The sequence below is a fragment of the Carcharodon carcharias genome, chromosome 3 (assembly GCF_017639515.1).
Source record: "Carcharodon carcharias isolate sCarCar2 chromosome 3, sCarCar2.pri, whole genome shotgun sequence".
Lineage (NCBI taxonomy): Eukaryota > Metazoa > Chordata > Chondrichthyes > Lamniformes > Lamnidae > Carcharodon > Carcharodon carcharias.
The window spans coordinates 223,851,820-223,874,722 of NC_054469.1; the positions used below are offsets into that span (position 1 = coordinate 223,851,820).

The 22,903-nt window shown below is 40.3% G+C and overlaps 1 protein-coding gene across 7 annotated transcripts in view; it reads right to left on the minus strand.

Annotated features, from left to right (window-relative positions):
• Positions 1 to 22,903, minus strand: part of pign (phosphatidylinositol glycan anchor biosynthesis, class N) — a 125,843-nt gene that overhangs the window by 29,157 nt on the left and 73,783 nt on the right. For 6 of the 7 annotated variants that reach the window (XR_005942665.1, XM_041184935.1, XM_041184934.1 and 3 more), the window contains 8 exons: positions 21,224 to 21,302; positions 15,417 to 15,599; positions 14,970 to 15,112; positions 12,030 to 12,126; positions 8,109 to 8,201; positions 3,335 to 3,426; positions 1,432 to 1,546; positions 100 to 208 (listed from right to left, as the gene is read on the minus strand). Coding sequence is in view for 6 of the 7 variants with exons in the window: in XM_041184935.1 (XP_041040869.1) it covers positions 100 to 208; positions 1,432 to 1,546; positions 3,335 to 3,426; positions 8,109 to 8,201; positions 12,030 to 12,126; positions 14,970 to 15,112; positions 15,417 to 15,599; positions 21,224 to 21,302 (911 nt within the window). In the remaining variant the exon portion in view is untranslated. The remainder of the gene's footprint in view (positions 1 to 99; positions 209 to 1,431; positions 1,547 to 3,334; positions 3,427 to 8,108; positions 8,202 to 12,029; positions 12,127 to 14,969; positions 15,113 to 15,416; positions 15,600 to 21,223; positions 21,303 to 22,903) is intronic. The other variant, XM_041184938.1, reaches the window with a different exon arrangement.

A 22,903-nucleotide genomic window follows, 5' to 3' on the forward strand; every position in this document is an offset into this window, starting at 1 on the left:
GAGCATCGCCACTGAGCCCACAAAACTAAAGGGCAATGTCACTGATTGTGCCACAAAGAATTAACTTCATTTGGAAACATTCCTGCAGCACACACTTACCGAGTGTTATCCAACTGATGACCTGACTGATTAAGGGCAGCCCATGTTTAACAGCCAAACTGGAGTGCGTTGTGTTCAGAATATAGATTGACAGAACAATGCTCGCGATCTGCAAGCGAACACCAGTCTTTTGTTAGATCTCTTTCATACTACTAAATGCTGCAGTCCCAAAAATTCTTATAATTGAAACAACACAGTGATAGAGATTCTCACTATAAAATATCACAGTGATTTTAGCTCAGCTGCAAAATAGGAAGAGATGTTATGTGAAGTGGGTGTCAGGTGGCTGCAAGCAGGCTACAGATAAGGAAACCCAACTGCCACAGGCTAATGTGGTGCACCTCCCTACACCTATATCAAGAAAATCCTGAAAGCAAATTGCCTGCTCATCCAGGCTTGGTACCAAAAGAACTATACTAAAACAGTTTAAAGTGGATTGCATGTGTATGCTAATAAATAAATAATTTTAAAAATTAGCTCATACACAATTGTAACCTCAAGTTGTTTGAAATAAGTGTCTGAATTTGAGTCTATGTTTTAGTTGATAAAATATCATTGCATTCCAATTATGGACTGTTGCTTTGTGACCTGACTGATGAGAGGAACTTCTCTTTTTACTTCTGTCCCATTACTAGTTCCTTTTCCCCATCTCCTTAAACACCGACCCATCTGGTTTTACATTGTACTATCAGGCTTTGTGACATTTTAAACTTTGTTTAAAAAAAAAAATAATCTGAATCGTGAAAATGGTCTTGATAGAAGAAGGAAAAAAGAAAGTAACCAGGGTTATTGCTCCCAACCGGAATGCAATGGCCTCTGTAAGAAGTGCATAATGATGGACTTGCACTGCTAAGATTCACTTATGAATATTGTGACTTGAGTGAGCCACGATAAGAGATCTGATGGCACCAGGAAAAATTGGAAGAGAAAACACACATGGAAAAATCTAAATTTATAATCTGTACATGCAGCGCTTCCGAGAACCAGCAGAAAATAGAAACAGGAAAATGTTAGGGAAACTGAGGCGTGCCTCTTCTTTAGTTCTGCTGTTCTTATCTATTCTTTTCCGCTGATTATGGGAGTCACTAAATTGCATCAAAGATTACTTGTACACATTTAATGTATTAGATGTGCCTTTGACAAATTGCCAGTGAAAATGATCACTCAGTGCATTAACACAATGTGAGAATTCTGAATATTAGTCAATTAGCATCTACAAAGCAGCAGTAATAAGAAAAAAATCTTTTTTCAAAGGCCTCAAGGTTGCTAAAAGTAATTAGAAGTACTGGATAAGAATATGATTCCATAGAAATATGGGTAATCTATCCAAACCTGTGCAGCGTATACACATCTGTTCACCGTAGTTTCAACTGGTTTTGCCTTTGCAGTCTTGAAAGAACAGAGGAAGATGAAGCTGCAGATGACAGTCAGTAATCCAGCTCCTGTTCTGTTTCCAATAAAAGATATCAAATTAAAATATATGTCCTGTGGCCTGGAGAAGGCCACTCAACCCTTCAAGCCTGTAAAAATCATAGAATGATGCAGCACAGAAGGAGGCCATTTGGTCACTTGTGTCTTGTGCTGAAGAAGTATCTAATTAATTGCACTCCCCTGTTCTGTCCCCATAACCCACCAAGTAAATTTTCAAGTATATTTGCAAATTCAAGTTTATAATGTGACCAATCAGTACATTACTCTATAATAAACAAAACATTTCAACACATTGTTGAAACATACTGCAAAGTATTTTCCAGGAGCCACACTTACTATTTTTTGAGATTATGGTAATTTTATGACAGATATCAGGAAATTCTTCTTCACACAGAAAGGAGACACCCCGTGGAATAAACCTTGTATTATGGGGGTAAAATGTTGGAGGCATTTAAGCAACACTTGAGCGTTTCACCATTCAATCAGATTGTGGCTGATCCGTCCCTCAACTCCATTTACCCATCTTTGTTCATTATTCTTCAATAACTTGGTCCAATAAAAATCCTTCAATCTCAATCCTAAAAATTTCAATTCACCCCCAAGCATCCCCAGAATTGTAGGAGAGCTTGCTCCAAATTTTCACTACCCTTTGTGTAAAATAAGTTTCCTGATTTCGTGCCTAAATGGCCCAAGCTCTAATTTTTGGGTCTCCCACTCCAATTCTGGATTCTGCCACCAGAAGGAGGAGTTTTTGCGTTTCTATCTTATCAAATCCTGTTCTCATTTTAAATACCTTGACTAGGTCACCCCTCAAACTTCTAAACACAGGTTAAGTTTATGCAACCTGCCCTCACAACTTAACCCTTGAAGCATTATTTGGGTGAATCTGCACTGTGCAAGGCTTTCCTGAATTGTAGTACTCCACCAATTGTAATCTGACCAAGGATCTGTCCAACCGAGACATAACTTCCTCCCCTTTTATATTCCAAATCGTTTAGATAAAGGCCACCATATCTTTAGTCTTTTTTGGTTATTTTTTGTGCGCATGCACCAGCTTCTAATGATTTGGTCTCATGGATCAGTTTTGTACAAATAGTTTTGCTCCTCCGCAGTTCCTAGTCTCTCAACATTAAGAGAATATTCTAATTTGACTTTCCTGGATCTAAAGTGGATAATCTCATACTTCTCCACATTGAACTCCAAATCCAAGTGAATGGAGAGGGGGATAAACCAATTGTTTCTTAATCACTCCTCTCTCTTTCAGGGCCTCTGAATCCCCCTCCCATTTTGAAACCCCTTCTCATTACCCTCATTCAGTGCACCACTCCTCTCCCAAACTCCTCTGCTTTAACCTCTCACAATCCACTCTCTCCCCTGCCCAAAACTGCTTTGTTTGTTTTCAAAATTCTATGAAAATAAAATCAAATTGGAATGAAGAAAGAAACTATCTTTCTCTTGCTTCACTCCTGATAACAATCAGGGGCAGAAATCCTAGTCGATCTGTCCATTGCCTAGCCAGGGGTATCGAGGTTAAAAGTAGTGTCCCTAACATTGCCCTGGCATAGATCGTTCAGCTCAGTATACACTAGAGGCTGGACCTTCCTAGTCTATGCAACACATTACACATACAAGATATCAAAATAAACAATTGTGAGTGATTTCTTCCTCAATTATTGTTTGAAAACAGAAAATCTCGTACCTTATATTTTCTATCCACATTACCTCAGGATACCACTACTACATTATGCGACCAATGTCCAAGTGACAGAAAATTGTTTTAAATAAAAGACTTGTGCAAACTTACACAAGAGCTATATTGGGACTTCTTCCAACAACTGGCATCAATGGAAATACAGCCAGGACGAAGCTGAAAAGAATCCAGCTTAAAGACATTACCTAATGAGAACAAAAACAGAATAGATAAAACAAAACAAATAAAAATAGAATAAAATAAACAAATTAACACAAATTATACTGAAGTGCCAACTGAACTTTAGCCTGTGAAACAAGACATTTTCCAGCTTATGCAAATATTAGAGTCAGAGGACTACTACACTCTTTCTTTTACCACTGGATTTAAATCCAACTGAGACTAGCCAAGGTACAAAAACCTTGTAATATTTCAGGTTCAAGTGAAGGTGCAACAATTGCTACAGTTACTGTAAAAGAACAGATATCACAATTCCCATCTCTGGATATACTGAATATTTTATATATGAAGCAAACTGATTTCCTCTCCATTTTCACCTATTTCACTCAGCCAGGGCCACAATAACAAGAATAAAATACTAGGCTTCCATTGTCTAAAATGTGTTTTTTTTACATGAACAGTATGTTTATTAGCCTTTGATGTCAGCAGGAAGCCTTGCCTGCTGGCTACGTGAATCAGAAATTCAGACGCATAGCGTGCATGACTTTGTTCCTGCCCATTTAAGTCCAAAAAGTTGCGGGTGGCGCAGACCCATAAAATTAGCCCCGCTGAGCAAACTCAACTAAATCTCACATTAACATTACTGCTTATATATTGTTCAGACTCACTTGTCTCAATTTCAGCCAGACTCAGCTAAGAAGGGAAATGCACAGTTTAGTGGTTTAGTGTTAAGCCACGCAGACCAGGGGTTCCCAGGTTTGATTGCTAGTTGACGCCAAGTTAGCTAGCCTCTGCTCAACTAGTTGTTAGGCTAGTGCAATTGGCTTACATCTCCCCGGGCTGCAGGTGGGGAAAAGAAAATAGTCTGGATTTGGTCCTGCCATCACAACACCCACCAACGGATCCAGGCGTTGTCGGGGATCTGGCGTGAGTCCGTGGCGGTGGGCTGAACTCGATTACGCGGTGACAAGCTCATGTATGCGGGCGATGCGGGCTTGCCCCCCAGATCACATGGCGAGGGAGGGGGGGTTACGGCTCTGACGCTGGGAAGTCTGCATCAACTGATGGCTGTGCAGGAATTGCCGCCACATTTAAAGGGCAGCCTGCCCTCTGTTATAGTTGGAAATCGCCTTGCAGTCCTTTAAGAAAACACTGCAGTTTAAATCCCCAGCGTCTAAATTTCTGTTGCTCCAGCACAAAAAGACACTCCAAAGTCCACGGAGGAGATTCCTCCACCATCATACAAGATCACTCGGTGGCATCAACGGGTTGAACTGAGGTCTGAGATGTCACAGTCCAGCCAGTGCGTCCCCTCCAGCGCTGGAAGGTGAAAATGGACAGGGTGAGTTCCAGGCTACTAATACCTCTTCCTTTCCTCGCAGGCAGCTAAACTGTCCTCCTACTTGTGTCTCAGATTCTGTGATGCCACTTTAAGGGAAGGCCGCTCTACACTTCTGTTGTAAGCTGCCCCTTTAAAGTGTGTACCAAGTGCTTCCAAGTCCTGAATTTCCTCCACCCTGTGAGTCAGTCTCCTGGAAGTTCCAAAGGACTCTCACAGTGAATCAGGGAAGCCACATATAAGTTGCCAGCCTTCACTGGGTGGTTTACTGAAGGGTTACAAGAGACACGTGAAAATTATGTACAAGTGGGCACATTAAGCATATTGAGCTTCCCACCGCTAGTGGGCAAGTTTCTCATTTTGTTACCTTTCTGTCACTGGCTTAATTGCTCACACTGTCAGGAGTCTGATATGCGGGTTCCAGCCCAATTCTCCATGCCTGCCAGCCCTCTTACCTGCTTCAGCGGGCTCCACAAAATCCAGCCCAAAGTGTAAGATTTTTACTCGCACTTACTGTTCAACAATTCCTGGTGAAAGTGGGGGTGTGCTTGTGAGTGTGTGTGCACTGGATGAAGGCAGAATTTGATTTTGTTTGTGATGCTCTTTGTCCTCAAATGGCTTGCAATGCTCAACCATGAAAATACCCAAGTACCCAATCTGCAAAGTAACTCAAGGCTACTGGCACTCAGATTTAAAACAGTTGCCGGCACCCAATACAAAGAAATGAAAATAGAAGAAAAAATCCATCTTAGACGAAAATAAGTCCTATCCACAAGCAAGTTATCAGAAAATCAGCATTATTATTAGTGGGATTAAACAGGATGATGAATGGCTGATGATTTCAATAGTGTTTTCCATTGAACAGCACTGGTCCAGTGCAGCAGGGCGCTTTTCTGATGTTAGGCTCGAGATACGCTGACAGAGCACAGTGCTTTCCTGGCATGTGGCTTGTTGTACACCCGACTTGGAAATGCTCAGTGCTGGGAAGGTTTTCCATTCACACAATGACTAGAAACTAACAAAAGCGCGCCTTTAAAAGAGAACACCATAAATTTCATTAAAAAATTACCCGCAGGATATTTTTTCCAAAAACAGTTATGAAAGGATGAAGATTATACAGCGGTCAATCTAATGCGAAAACGCAAAGTGAGTTTGTGGTAGGCTATGTTTAGATGGATTAAAAAAACAATCTGCAAGTGGTGGAAATCTGAAATAAAAACAGAAATTGTTGAAAGTACCAAAGGCACCTGAAGACAGCTTTCGGGGGCTGATCCTGTCAGGACAGCTGGGCCTGTCTTAGACTTAGAAGATTTTCCATGTCTTGAAATGCACGAGGCAGACAACACACAGGATTACATCTGTTTTCCGTGGCTTGATTGTCCTGGAACATGTCGCTAGCCTTAAGTCAGAGGTGATAGCTTGAGGGGCACCACTCCGCATCAAGCAAGGCTGATTACAAGTCTCTCCCACTCTTACTGCCTGCTCTAGGCATGTTAGAAAGATCTGCAGGTTGACAAACAACCTTTTTGGCTGCATTATGAACCCACTTTCCGTGGGCATTAAGTCCTGGAGTGGGACTCGAACTCGGAGCTTCTGGCTCAAAAGTAGGGACGCTACCCACTGCACCACAAGACCTCCTCCAACCAACATAAGAAACATTGAACTCAAGAGTCGGTTCAAACACAAAGAGCCACCCATTTGTATATTTACAACTTTTGTTGTAAGGCCACTGGTTATCAGTTTATTCAATAGAAATAACATTGAAACAGAAACAGGAAATGTTGAGAATGGTCGATAAAATTTGGAAGGAAAAGGTAAGGTTAATGCAGTGAGTGGAGCACGAAACATTAATCCATTTTTCTTTCTGGGATGCCAATACAGCCTGCTACACATATCGAAAATTAAAATGCCCCTGCTTATGGCAGACAGCGGGAAAAATAAAGGAGTTCAGTTTGCCTCCCTCTCCTGTCTGCAACAACTACATTTAAAAGAAATACTTGCATTTATAAAGCGCCTTTCACAACCTAAAGACATCCCAAACTGTTTCATAGCCAATTAAGTAGTTTTTGAAGTGCAGCCTCTGTAGTAATGTAGGAAACACTGCAGCCGACTTACAAACAGCAAGCTCCCACAAACAGCAATGTGATAAAGCCCAGACTATCTATTTTTCTGACATTGACTGAAGGATAAATTTTGGTCAGGACACTGCATAACTCCTCTGCATTCTGAAATAGTGCCATGGGATCTTTTACATTCACCCGAGAGGGCAGATGGAGCCTCAGTTTAACCTCTAATTGAAGGTGGCAGTGCAGTACTCCCTCAGTGGGATGTCAGCATGGAATTTTGTACTCAAGTCCTGGAGCAGGACCTGATCACAAAACCTTCTGACTCAGCCAAGAGCACTACCAACTGAGCCACAGCTGACACTAAATTTGGCAAATGTTCAGAAGATATTTTTGATGATCCCTAATTCCTTCCAATCATACATACTGAGGTGGACAATGGTCAGTGCTTAAGTGTGTCTGTAATAGAAAATGTTTTACTACTCACCATGATTTTGATGCCCAAGGTAGAAGGTGGTAACAATGTAGCACTTTAAAGTCTGGGCTCCAGAGATGAAGGGATAGTGTTCTAAACTCCTGCACTACTCAGTATCCACATGGTAAATTTGTTTTAAACACCGGTTATTAAAAAAAAGTGAGATCTATTGCTGAAAAGAAAGACATGCTTCTGAAGCTTTTCATCTTTCGCTCATCAGGACAAATGCAAGAATGCCAAATTTCAAATGATCACAACAATTTATACCACTGGAGAAAGGGGTGCTGATTGGTTGGCAAGTTGACTCTGATTGCCTGAGGTATTGCCACGGGGAAAGCAACAGGGAACTATAGACTCCCCAAGCACCACCACCACCACCACCACCACTTCCCCCCCCCTCCCCCCGCCCCCCCACCAGGTAATTCAAAAAACGCGCAAGGCTTGAACGTATTCCTATTACTCGTAGAGAACGGGTCCCTGTGTATGAATATATATTACTTCTAGCAAACATAAGTGAGCCATGTTACAAGCTCGACTGATTATCTTAAATTGGTTGCTAGTGTGGCAATTAGTGCAATCAGGGTTGTAGTATAAATTGTTGTGATCCTTTGGAATTTGGCATTCTTGTGTTTGCCCTGATAAGTGTAAGCTGAACAGCTTGGGCAACATGTCTCTCTTTTCAGAAATATTCAACTTCTTTACTACCAAGCAAAAGTGAGATTCATATTTAGGTAAGTGTACAGATAGACAGTGAAATAGAAGTATCTTTCAAAAAGGGCACATTTTTAGGATATAATAGAGCACTAGATACACAAAATAACAAATGGGCACCTTGTTCTGATGAAACAGCTTTGATAGCAGCGGCCAACCAGCAAATGACAGTAGCCCAAATGTGAGGATTTGCCGGTGGAAGAAACTCGCAATCTAGAAACAATGAACATCCTGCCGTCAGATATGGATGTAAACAGAATTTAAAGTCAGAAAAACTATAAAACAAAGCACAGAGAAGGAAATGGAAATGTGTCTTAGTGCCACCTAACACAAAGGGCGGAATCTTGCAGCCCCCACCATGGCGGGGGCCAACGAGCCATTGAAATCGCTGTTCAGGTCGGTGGGACCAGAAGATCCCGCTGGTGCGGGGAGCCGGAAAATTTGGGCTAATGGTTTGACAACACTCAGTGGTCGGCAGGTTACTTCCAAAAAGGCATGCCAGAATTTGCTTTTTTAACCTCTATATCAATGTCCTAAAGCTGCAGCATTATTCAAGATGGACTCGCACAGTTATGAGTAATATTACACAAGAATGATCCATGAATTGCATTAGAGAAGGGTACATTATGGCTTAAGTGATACACTTCAAGGATTTCAATTGTAGCTAAGACAAAACATCATTTATAAAATGTACCTTAGTGCAAGTGGGAAAGATTATTAAAGATAATAAGGCTTTTTCTTTTATTTATTCATGGTGGGTGGGCATCGCTGGAAAGGCCAGCATTTATTGCTTGCACCTAATTGCCCTTCAGAAGATGATATTGAGCTGTCTTCTTAAGTTGCTGCAGGCCATGTGGTGAAGGTACATCCACAGTGCTGTTAAGGAGAGAGGGAGAGCCAGGCTTTTGACCTAAGCATATGAATAGCTGTTGTGTTCTTTTTTCCCTTCCCCACCGAATGTAATATCAATCTCTTTAGGTAGGTAAATATTTAAACAGAATGGCAGTGGACACATTTAAACTATAATACTTGAAGGATTGAAGACTATAGCCTAGAAATCAAATGCAATTTGTTTAAACATGTTATTTCATCCAATTTAATCCTTACTATTATCACAGCCTACCATATTTGGCATTACCCATTCTACAAAGCCTGCTGATCCTTACATGGGGATTCTGAAGTAGAACTGCCAATCAGGCTGGACATCACATACTGGGTGAGGATTCCTGGAAACTCACTCCTGCTATCCTGGAGAGAGTTATCTGACCATTCAAGTGTTCCAATCAATCATCCACATTTGTATGATTGGAACACCTGAATTCATTCTTTTTGGCTCCAGTTGTAGGGTAGGTGAAAGAAACCATTTAGCAAAATGATCCATCCAACTCAATTTATCACCCTTCATGCCATCAGTACTTAGCTGCTCTAAGAATCTAATGACTTATGAGGTAAATATCACTTAACTGTTCCCTCACAAATAGACAGAAATCTCATAATCTAACCCAAGGACTGAATCTTTATGCCACATAGTGCATGGTACATTATTCTGCTGCTCAACAACAACAACTTATATTTATGTAGGACCTTTAACATAATGAAATATCCCAAGGCACTGCACAGGGGCATTATAAAACTAGGTATGACACCGAGCCACATAAGGAGAATTGGGTCAGATAACCAAAATCTTGGTCAAAGGGGCAGGTTTTAAGGAGTGTTGTAAAGGAGGGAAGTGAGGCAGAGAGGCGAAGTGGCGTCGGGAAATTATTGGGGCCTAGGCAACTGAAGGAGCAGCCACCGACGGTGGAGCAATTAAAGTAAGGGATGCACAGGAGGCCAGAATTAGAGCGCAGAGATCTTGGAGAGTTATGGGACTGGTGGGGACTACAGAAATAGGGAGGGTCAAGGACACAAAGGGATTTGAAAACAAAGATGAGAATTTTAACATCAAAGCTTTGCTTGACTGAGAATGGAACTTGCTGCGAGTTAAGACACAGGTTTTGGATCACCACAAGCTTACGGAGGGTAGAATGTGAGAGAGCAGTCAGGAGCATGTTGGAATAGCCAAGTCTAGAGGTAATGAAGGCACAAATGAGGGTTTCAGCAGCAGATGAACTGAGACAGGGTGAAGCAGAGTGATGCTTCCCAGGTGGAAGTAGGTGGGCTCAGTGAGAGTTGTGCTCAACCTAGCCTGTGCCTTTTAAGAAAACAAACGGTTGCATATGTTTAGCTAAATTAGAGACTAGTTGTAGGCAAGGGCATTAAAGGTTACACAATCAAAGTGGGTCAGTGGAGTTAAGATACAGATCAGCTATTACATTATTGAATCGATGTACAAACTCAAATCATTTCTCTATTTTCGTATATTTTCCAATTAAATTAGAGACTAACTACTGTTCTTGAGGGGCTGATTGATCAAAGGAAGAATCAGAAAAGAAATTCCAGAAAAAAAGAGAAACAGAGGGGGACACTGAGAATAAGAAAGAATGGGCAGAGAGAGAAACCTCCGTCTTAAATATAAGATAGTTACGAACAAATCCAAGAAGGAATTCAGGAGAAACCTCTTTGCCCAGAGAATGGTTGCAATGAAGAACTCACTACCATGAGGAGTAGGTGAGGAGACCAGCTTGGATACAGCTAAGGGGAAGCGAGATAAACACGAGGGAGAAAGGAATAGACGGTTTTGCTGATGGGGTGAGATGAAAATGGATGGGAGGAGGCTCGGTGGAGCATTAACACCAGCAAAGACGAGTTCTTCACACAAACAGTGATTGACAATGAATGTCAGCGCGGAGTATTTGGAGAGAAACACCTGCAATCATTTAAGGAGCTGGATACGTTGGCCATATTCTTCCTGGACGGATGGGGTTGGGTAGACCAAATTGTTTTCTTCATTCATATCTTCTAGAGGATCTCAGTAATGAGGAACAGAACACTTTCCCACTCTATATCCCCATTGTCACTGCTGAGCTCTTCCAGATCAGTATAACATGAATGAGAGACAGAATAAAGCACTCTCTTTCCTGACAAAATAATGAAGGAAATTTTAATCCCCATCGATTGGTGGGGGGTAGGGAGGTGAGTGCAATGGGGAAGACAAAACTATCAAAAATCTCAAAACCAATACCAACTGGCCTGTTTCTGATTTTACTAGAAGTGGGTTGGGGGCAAAGAAGTCAATCTTCTCTCAGGAGACCCATTGGGAATTGAAGTCTTTTAATGAGGCTGCGTGACTCCATTTTAATTGGATTTTTATTTTTAACACATCAGCAACTGAAAGAAGGCAAGAAAGGCTGGATCCATGAGATTAGTGACTTTATTGCATTGCCTGTGGGCTAGGAGGAACAAGAGTGATTCCCTAGGTCCAACGAGCTAACCTTCATACTATTGGACCTCCACATTATCCAAACCCCACAATACGTGCGTTTTAGACTTACCAGGCACCCACTCCCCAGCTGCTTTCCCACTCTTGAAAAGATGTCCTGCAGTTTAATGTCTACAGAACGCTAGAGAAACACATTTTTCCAGTTCTTGCAACTGGAGGTCCTCCCGTTTTGGCTCAATGCCTTCCTCCCGAGTAAATATCTGGGCCGATGTACTTAAATCCCACATTTTTTTAAAAAACCCTGTCGATATTAGATACAATAAACAGCATAGAAACAGGACATTTGGCTCAACCCATGCACACTGCCATTTATGCTCCACTCGATTCTTCCTTATCTAACTCTATCCTTCATCCTTCCTCATCTAACACTATCCAAGTAATCCTTTAATCCTTTCTCCCTCATGTACTTATCTAACTTCTCCTTAAATGCATCTATTCTATTTGCCTCAACCAGTCCCTGTGGTAGTTTTAAAATTTACTTATTCTCATTATCACAGTTTTGTGTGAAAGCCCATGCCAATGTTGTGCTCTGAACTCGTAAATCTACTAAAAATTGGGATTTCCCAAAGAGTTAGGACATTTCCATTTGTTAGAGAAAACAGCTTCATCTATAATTTAGACAGGAAACAAAGGATAGGAAAGTAGTTCACATCACTTACCATAGTTTCAATGCCCAGAATCAAAAGTAGTAAATAGCCAATAGATTTCGCAGGATGAGTTAAAAGTAAATTGATTACACTTTGAATAACTCTAAACCTGTTCAATTAAGCAAAAGAGTAAAATATTATTTGGGATCAGTTTTATCTAGAAGTTAAACTTAATTTCCAATTCACAAGTAACATTCATACAACAATATCCTCTATACTGGATAAAAGTCATAAAATATGGTGGGATTTTTCAGCCCTGCCCACCATCGGGATTGTCCAGTCCCACCGAAAACCAATGGGCTTTTGGCTGAGCCACCCAATCTCCCGTGGTGAGTCCAGCCATGGAAAATCCCGGCCACCGAATATATACTTCCATAAATTGAATTTACTAAAAATAGCAAAATATACAGGTTAGGGAATGCAAATTAAATGCAAACAGAGCAGGAAAGAGTAGCATCTTAAGAGATGCTTAACACTAATAGCCTGAATTTTGAGAATCCCGTGCAGTGGTGACTTATCACAGAATCACATAATTTTAACGGCACTGAAGGAGGCCATTCAGCCCATTGTGTCTGCGCTGGCTCTCCAAATGAGCATTATGACTTAGTGCTATTGCCCAGTCTTTTCCCTGCACCCCAGCACATTGTTTCTAATCAAATAGTCATCTAATGCCCTCTTGAATGCCTTGATTGAATCTGCCTCCACTACACTTCCAGGCAGTGCATCCCAGGCCCGAACCACTCGTTGTGTGACAAAGCTTTTTTCTCACATCACATGCTTCTTTCGAAAATCACTTTAAATCTGTGCCCTCTCATTCTTGATCATTTTACGAGCGTGAACAGCTTCTCCCTATCTACTCTGTCTAGTCCCTTCATGATTGTGAATGTCTCTTTATCAAATTTCCCTTTAACCACCTTCTCTCCAAGGAGAACAGTCCCAACCTCTCCAATCCATCTTCGTAACTGAAGTTTCTCATCCCTGGAATTATTCTTATAAACCTCTTCTACACTCTCTCCGATGTGTTCACATCCTTCCTATAGTGTGGCACCCAGAACTGTACACAATACTCTAGCTGAAGTCTAACGAGTGCCTTAAATATATTCAGCATAACCTCCTTGTTCGTATACTCAATGCCCCTATTGATAAAGCCCAGGATACTATATGCTTTATTAACTGCTCTCTCCACCTGTCCTTCCACCTTCAACCACATTTACAACCAGATCTTTCTGCTCCTGCACCCCTTCGAAATTTCACCCCTTATTTTATATTGTCTGTCCATGTTCTTCCTACCAAAATGCATCATCTCACACTTCTCTGCATTGAACTTCATCTTCTACCTATCTGCCCACTCCACCAACTTGTCTATGTCCTCTTGAAGTTCCACACTGTCCTCCTCACGGTTTACAGCACTCCCAAGCTTTGTATTATCCACAAACTTTGAAATTGTCCCTTGCACACCAAGATCTAGATCATTAATATATATCAGGGAAAGCAAGGGTCCCAATACTGACCCCTGGGGAACTACAAACCTTCCTCCAGCCTGAAAAATATCCATTGACCATACTCTCTGCTTCCTATTTTTCAGCCAATTTTGTATCCACGTTGCTACTGTCCCTTTTATTACATGAATAATAACTTTTCTCACAAGTCTGTTGTGTGTATCAAATGCCTTTTGAAAGTCCATGTACACCACATCAACAGCATTACCCTCATTCGCCCTTCTTGTTACCTCTTCAAGCAAGTTAGTTAAACATGATTTCCCCTTTAGAAATCTATGCTGGCTCCTCTTTATCAACCCATATTTTTCCAAGTGACTACTAATCTTATTCCTAATTATTGTTTCTACAATCTTGCCCACTACTGAAGTTAAACTGACTGGTCTGCAATTGCTGGGCTTATCCTTGCAACCTTTTTTGAACAAGGGTGTAAAGTTTGCAATTGTCCAGTCCTCTGGCACCTCCCCTGAGTCTAGGGAAGACTGAAAAATTATGGCCAGTATCCCTGCAATTTCTACTCTCATTCCTTCAATATTCTTGGATATCAATGTGGAAACCTGCACAAGCCACAAAGGTAACAGCATCTGGTAACAGGTAACTGTCTGCCCCAGGGGATTGGATGTAGTCTACATAGCACTGCTCTGAAGCAGCACTGTGCAAACAATTCTTAGTCCTCGTCTGCTGCTAGCGGGTACATGGACAGAAATCGGCGGTGGTTTTTGGTATGTGGTACAACAGGTAAGGTAATGTACCCTAACATATCATCAAAATCAACTGAATATGTTTAACTAAATACCAAGTTTTGAACAATAACTTAATGTTTCATATCTTCCATGATCTTGGAAGTTTAAAAGACTACAGGGAAAAAGCTGGAACAGGCTGCAGCAGTATTTTGAGAGTTCATAAGCTGAACACTATTATTTTCTGTATCTTTTTGTTTCATTGATTAGAGAGTATAATGAATGGTCGAGTAGGTTTTAGATTGGAATAGGGAACTTTGACTTAATTAAAGTTCTTTGCCCCATTCTAGCATTGACAAAATGCTGAAATTTTCTTTATAATCACATAACTTTGTAACAATTTAAGTTTCTTTTAAATACCTTACTGCAAGGTACATGTGATGATTCCATACTGCAGAACTACTGCCCCAAATAACATGTACTCCAGTTTACCTTATTTCCTCAAATAAAAGTATTTGCACGCATTTTGCAGATGAATTTTGTGTAAAAGAATTTCTATTACAAAACATCCACAACAAAATGTGTTAAATGTCAAATGCACAGCACCGTGCATCAACATGTCAGGGCTGCCAAACGGCAGATAAACAAAACAAAATAAAGGCAAAATAAATTGGGGAAAAAGTCTGTTTGCATCCTTCATCACAATTTTATGCATCTGTTCATTGCTATGAAGCATGACAAATTTGACAACCAGGTCTAAATTATTTCCTACTTACTCCTTTATTACTGCATACCACACCGGGATTGGCAATAGGCAATAAATGTAATAGGTCCATGGACAGCTCTGAATTTGCAGAAACAGTGTTATCACCACACCAGCCCCAATGAAAACTGCAGGAAGGTGATCACTGGAGGGCAGCTATGAAACATATGAAATACAACATAATTTTACAATGGTGTAAAATAACTGCCTCTGAAATTACACAAATAATTCAGGATTAAAAAAGTGGAAGGGCAGCATTGGCGTGATTATTTTTGGTGGTTTGAAGCTGCTATAACTTTTAACTGCTATGAGACATTTTGATAGCCTCCAAATTATAAAAACGATTTTTACTATTTTACAGTACTCAACTAGAGTATTTTTTCTTTGTTTAATCAAAGCTCTCAGGGGTTACTGCAAGTGATGGGCATTTTTAATACTTCATTGAGTACTTTTCACCTACCTTGTCAAGCTTGGAGATTGGCTTGCTTAGTCTTGTGTGGTGTTTGACAATCAACACAAAAGCATAGGATGTCCAGCCCACAAATCCCAGCACTACACTAATTCCCAAGAAGACTCGGTCATAGGTATGATAATAAGAAAGTCCTTCCAGAGCAAGGTTTATTAATGACTTGCAAAGACTGATCTGCAAGAGAAAATAACGCGATCAACGGAAATTATTTCACAAATAAAAAATTACTCTCCTTAACCTGGGTTATCAAACTGAATGTTAATCCTAATAGTATATTTTTTATGTCTGTTACCTACTGTCAATCTTAGCATGGTACCCAATAATAAAGGAATAAGTGGGAAATAATTTAGACCTGGTTGTCAAATTTGTCATGCTTCGTGGCACTGAACAGATGCAAAAAATTGTGATGAAGAATGCGAATGATGGTTTTTTCCAATTTATTGTTGCTTTTATTTTTTTTAATCTACTGGCTGGCAGTTTTATCAATTTGATACATACCACTATTGGTACTGTGCAGATTGAGATTTAACGCATTATGTTTCTGCTCTTTTTAACAGAATTATTTTTACACAATTCATTTGCACAATTATAAACACATTGTGAAAGGAATATTTTTTCTTTAAAGCAATAAGGTAAACTGGGGTATATTTTATTTGGTAGTTTTGCAGTTTGGGAACAGCGATAGGCTGTTCAGTGTGGCATTTTAAAAAATATATATATTATTACTAAGTTATGCGATTATAAAGAAAATTCCAGAACCTTACCAATGCCAGGTTGGGGCAAAGAACTTAATTAGCTTGCTTCAAATTTCTCTATATTACTAAAGCTATTAATTTCATTTTAATTCTATTTCTCATTTATAGACCTTTGGACTGTAAGAGAACCCTGGATATGGTAATTTAAAAAAAAATCTTTCAAGGGATGTGGGCTTTGCTGGCTAGGTCAGCATTTATTGCTCTCCCCCTCATTGCTCTCAAGAAGGTGGTGGCGAACCACCTTCTTGAACTGCTGCAGTCCGTGCGGTGTAGGCACACCCACAGTGCTGTTAGGAAGGGAGCTCTGCGATTTTGCCCCAGTGACAGTGAAGGAAACAGTGATATAGTTCCAAGTCCAAATGATGTGTAGCTTGGAGGGGAACTTGCAGGTGGTGGTGTTTAGGGCAGGAAGGTGGAATTGAAGTAGAAAATCAGCGGTGGTTCAGTTGGCAGCACTCTCATACCTGAGTCAGAACGTTGTGAGTTCAGAGACCTGAACACAAAAATGACGTTGGCTGTTCGAAGTGTTAACTCTGATTGTGTCCAAAGATGCTGCCAGACCTGCTGAGTAATTCAAGCATTTTCTGTTTTAATTCAACTAGATATCCATTTGGACTTGCAGATGTCTAGCTGAAATGTTTATTTTGTATGAATGCATGAGAAGACTGTCTCATGCCACTGTTTTAAGCAAGAACACATCTTCTTTTACACTGCTGGTGAGAATTCCACTAGTCGGCTGCTACAGGATTTCCTATCCTCTTGCCTGTAGCCCACTCTGACTTACAGATGCAGCAGTGGAAAGGGAAACTACTGACATGACCCTTGACACCTTGTTCACAAGGCTCGAAGGAAGATACAAAGCCATGCCTGCAATGCTGCAACCTGTATCTGCAGCCTTTCTAGTTACGGAGGGATGAAACTTGTGATGCTTATATATATATATATATATATATATATTATGGAAAATACATTCTGTATAATTCTAACTGAGCCTCCCATGTTTGGGTGTATGTCAGTGCAATAAGGGTTGGCTTCCAGCAATATTTTTTAAAACCATTTCTCTTCTGTGAGCAGGCATTTTCAGTTCGACTTCCAACAATTTTATTTTTTCCAGATGGAAACTTGCCGGCAAATGGATGCAAGTTCATGATAACAAAAAGACAAAAGGCTCTGTATCTGAATGCGCATGGGATTAAATTGATATCTCACATTGAAGTAAATAAATATGATCTGATAGCCATTATGGAGATGTGGCTGTAGGATGACAAGGATTGGGTCCTGAATATTGAGGTGTATATGACATTCAGGAAGAACAGTAAGCTAGGGAAAGTTGGAGGGGTAGCACTGTTAATCAAGGATGGCATTTGTGCAATAGTTAGAGATGACCTGGGTTCAGGAGATCAGAATGTAGCATCGGTTTGGGTGGACATGAGGAATAGTAGGGGAAAGAAGTCACTAGTGGGAGTGGTTTACAGGCACCTTAACTGTAACCACAATGTAGGATAAAGTGTACAAGAAGAAATATTGGGTGCTGGTGATAAAGGCAAGGCAATAATCATGGGTGACTTTAATCTACATATAAACTGGAAAAATCACATTGGCATTAGTAGCCTGGATGAGGAGTTTATAGAATGCTTTTAAGATAGTTTCTTAGAGCACGCATTCTGCAACCAACCAGAGGGCAGGTTATATTAGACTCGGTATTGTGTAATATGATAGAATTAATTAATGATCTCAGGATGAAGGTACCCCTAGGTGGTAGTGACCACAATATGAATGAATTTTACAACCAGTTTGAAAAGGGAGAAGAGTGGGTCTAAGACTAGTATTTTAACCTTAAATAATGGCAACTATGTAGGCATGAAAGTGAGCTAGCTGAAGTGAACTGTGATACTAGGCTAGAAGATAGATCAATAGAGAAACTGTGGCAGACATTTAAAAGGATATTTTAGAATACACAGAATAAGTATATTCCTACTAAAAAGAAAAATTATAAGGGGAGGACCCAGTGGTTAACTAAAGAAGTTAAGGAAACCATCAAACTTAAGGAAAAAAACATATAACTGTGCAAAGGTGAATGACAGGTGATTGGTCAGAATATAAAGAACAGCAGAGAGTGACTAAAAGGGTAATCAGGAGAAAGAAATTAGACTATGTGAGGAAGCTAGCTAGAAATGGAAAAATGGACAGCAAGAGTTTCGGCAGGTATTTAAAAAGGAAAAGAGTAAATAAAGTGAGTGTTGGTCCTCTAGAGAGTGACAACGGGGTATTAATAGTAGATGGTAAGGAAATGGTGAATGAAGTGAACAAATATTTTGCTTCTGTCTTCACTATAGAATATACAAAAAATATTTCAGTAATAGCTGTAAATCAGGAGGAGGAGGGGAGAGAGGAATTTGGTGAACTTACAATCACTTGGGAAGCGGTACTGAGCAAACTGATGGAGCTGCAGGCTCACAAACCTCCAGGTCCTGATGGACTTCATTCTAGGGTCTTAAACAAGGTGGCTAAAGAGTGGGCAAATGTCTAGCAGATGGAGAATAATGTAGAAAAATGTGAAGTTGTTCACTTTGGCCTTAAGAATAAAAAAGCAGAGTATTACTTAAATGGCAAACGGCTGCAGAATTCCGAGGTGCAGAGGGATCTAGGTGTTCTAGTGCATGAGTCACAAAAAGTTAGTATGCAGATACAGCAAATAATTAAGAAGGCTAATGGAATGCTATCCTTTATTACAAGAGGAATTGAATATAAAAGTAAGGATGTTATGCTTCAGTTATACAGTGCATTGTTGAGACCACACCTCAAATACTGTGAGCAGTTTTGGTCTCCTTATTTAAGGAAGGATGTAAATGCGTTGGAGGTGGTTCAGAGGAGGTTTACTAGGTTTATACCTGGAATGAGCACATTTGCCTTATGAGGAAAGGTTGGACAGATTGGGCTTGTTTCCACTGGAGTTCGGAAGAGTGAGGGGTGACTTGATTGAAGTGTACAAGATCCTGAACGGTCCCAGCAAGGTGGATGTGGAAAGGATGTTCCCTCTTGTGGTTAAGTCCAGAACTAGAGGAAACCTTTTAAAATTAGGGGTCACCCTTTTAGGACATATATGAGGAGAATATTTTTCTCTCAGAGGGTTGTACAATTTTGGAACTCTCTGCTTCAGGAGGCAGTGGAGGTGGAGGTAGATAGATTCTTGTTGTGCAAGGGAATCAAAGATTATCGGGGGTAGATGGAATGTGGAATTTGAAGCACAAACAAATAAGCCATGATCTTATTGAATGGTGGAGCAGGCTCGGGGGGACTGAAAGACCTACTTCTGCTCCTATTTTGTATGTTTTGACCATGTTTGCATATTTTACTGATGACACACTCATTCTCCACTTTGACCTCACTTGTGACAAATATCTGTTCACGTCTGCAATCACACCAGATTGGTAAGGGAACAGATAGACACAAGAGTCAGCAAATTATAGGCCTGTCTCCCAGTCTCCATTATTTCTGGATTCCGATTTGTTTAATGGTGGGCTATATGGAATACAAAGGGACTAAATTATAAGGGCAGCTTGCATTAATAGGCTTGTATTCCCATGAGTATAGAATATTAAGGGGTGATCCGATTGATGTGTTTAAGATGATAAAAGGATTTGATTGGGTAGACAGAGAGAAACCAATTTCTCTGGTGGAAGAATCTAGAATAAGGAGGCATAATCTTAAAATTAGAGCTAGGCCACTAAGGGATGATGTGAGGAAGCACTTCCTCAAAGACTAGTGGAAATCTAGAATGCCTTCCCCTAAAAAGCTTTTGAGGCTGGCTTATTTAAAAAAAGCAAAACCCATTGAGATTGAGATTGTTGTTTGTTAAGGAACTAAGATGGGTAAATGGAAATGAGATATGGATGAACCATGATATAATCGGATGGAGGAACATACTTGAGGAGGCTGAATGGCATCCTCCTATTCCTATATCCCTGTGATGGAGTTAGAGTTGCTTCTGTCTCCATAAGTTCCTCAGGATAGTGTCCTCGGCCCAATCATCTTCAGCTGCTTCATCAATGTCCTTCCTTCCATCATAAGGTCAGAAGTGGGGACATTCGCTGATGATTGCACAATGTTCAGCACCATTCACGACTCCTCAGATACTGAAGCAGTCCATGTCCAGATGCAGCAAGATCTGGACAATATCCAGGGTTGGGCTGGCAAGTAACATTCGCGCCAAACAAGTGCCAGGCAATGACCATCTCCAACAAGAGAGAATCCAACAATCGCCCCATGAAATTAAATGGCATTGCCATCACTGAATCTCCCACTATCAACATCATGAGGGTAACCATTGACCAGAAACTGAACTGGACTATGGATGGGCAATAAATGCTGGCCCAGCCAGTGATGCCCACATTCCATGAAGGAATAAAAAAAATGATCAGTCAGGGATTTCTTTGTCCAGGTTTATTTGTTAAAGCTGCTCTTCCTTCAGTTATTTTGGTCCTCTGAATATTTTAAACAGAAAACTCAATCTGCAGATGGTAAGTAGAGAGGGTAAATAATGAAAGCAACGGCTTCACCGCAGGATTTGAACCATGTTTTAAGGCAAACATAACTGAATGGAGTATGCTTGTAAACTCAATATAAAAAAATTGATTTTGCTTTATTAAACGTTTCCACATACAGTCTCTCCAACAACCAGTTTCCAGAATAGTTTATCACAAGTAAACAAGTTTGGATGAAATGGAAATATGGCAGACTGTTTATCAGAATATTAATTTTACACCTCTCAAAAATTTAAAGATAAAATATATTGTATTCTTTGATGTACAGGTATCCCAAGGTACAGTGAAATGCATTGATAGGCTGTACGTTGTATTTTAGATCTGAGCGGAAGTGGGATCAGATAGGTATTTATTTAATGGGCTTCCAAAAAGCAGGGTAACAATGCATTTTCATTCTTTATTAAAAGAGTTAATCAACAGTATATTTTCTGTTTAAAGTTATCATAACATGGAATCAGTTTCTTAATGTGAATAATTATACTTGCAATGTGATACTTACTGCTTTGTCGTACTGTTGCTGCTGAATATATAATCGAGCTGTGCGAAGCATGTCCTGCCCTTTGGAAAGGGGAAGAGGTCTATCAAAATAAAATAAATACTTGAAGCTCTGAATCCTCAATCAACTTCAAGTTTTCACTGACACAAACTGGCCACTGATTTAAATCTCAATGCCATGAAAAAGGTGCAATTATGGACGCAAACAAAATTCTTAACTAAATAATATATTAAATCTAGTTTAAGAACAGGCTACAAGTGAAATTCATAACAGAAATATACAAAATGACTTGCTTAACCTGGTTAACCAACTGAATCAAATCAGATCACTGCCAAAACAGAACTGATACATATGTCACTGAGATTGTAAAAATTTAGTCTCAGTATTGGACTGTTCCAAATAATTACACATTAAAAATGGATGTGGTTGCACTATTCTGGAGGCACTGAAACAGTAGGCGGTACTATCAGTGCAATGTTACATGACAAAATGTTAACTGAAAGGCCTATCTTGAGGACCTTTAGTTGAGCTTCTGACAGATTGATGCTTACCAAATTAAAAAATGAGGTTAATAAAGAGCAAAAATGCCAGTAATGATTCACAGAACTTGTTGAATATAGAAACAGGCTGATGATATTTGAAGATCTGCTTTCTTCAACTGAAAGCCCAAACGGAAGAGTGTCATTTGATGTCGAGACAGACAGAGCAATATAAAAGAGACTGCTTCCCCCAAATCAGTGGCAGAACATTGATGAGCTAAAAGAAAAAAAATCTGCTGCAGCAAACTGTAAACCTATGAGGAGTTACTGCAGCCCATGGTGTATTGAAGAAAAGGAGGGGAAAAAAAGCCTTGCATTCATAAAGCACCTTTCACAACCTCAGGACATACATACCAAGTTGCTTTACAGCCAACTTGCACATTGCAAGCTTCCACAAAGAGCAATGTGATCACGACCAGATAATCTGTTCTGATGTTGATCGAGGGATAGATATTAGCCAGGACACCAAGAATAACTCCTTTGCTCTTCAAAATGGTGCCACTGGATCTTCCATGCCCACTTGAGAGAGGGCCTCGATTTAATGTTTCATCTGAACGGTGACACATCCAAAAGCTTAGTATTTCCTCAGGACCGCACTAGATTTTTGTGCTCAGGCCTCCAAAGTGGGGCTTGAACCCATTCCCTCCTGACCCATGGGTGAGAGTGCTATCAAGTGAGCCATGGATGGCTGTCAAGAAATTACCATATTTTTCACAATATTATTGTGCGCTTATGGGGTGTGAGTGTGGATGGTTCCGTCTGCGTGACTGATTTAATTAAACTAGAGACGTTTAGTCTACAAGATTGAAATTATCATACAGTCATAGAGGTCTTCGGCCCATCGGGTCTGCACCAGTCAAACAAGTACCTAACTATTCTAATCCCATTTTATAGCACTAGGCCCATAGCCTTGGCATCGCAAGTGCACATCCAAATACTTCAGGCAGAGAGTTCCAGATTCCCACTACCCTCTGGATGAAATAAATTCTTCCTCACATCCCCTCTAAACCTCCTGCCCCTTACCTTAAATTTATGCCGCCTGGTTATTTATCCCTCCACCAAGGGGAAAAGTTCCTTCCTGTCTAACCTATTTACGCCCCTCATTTTTATACACCTCAATCATGTCCCCCCCTCAATCACCCCT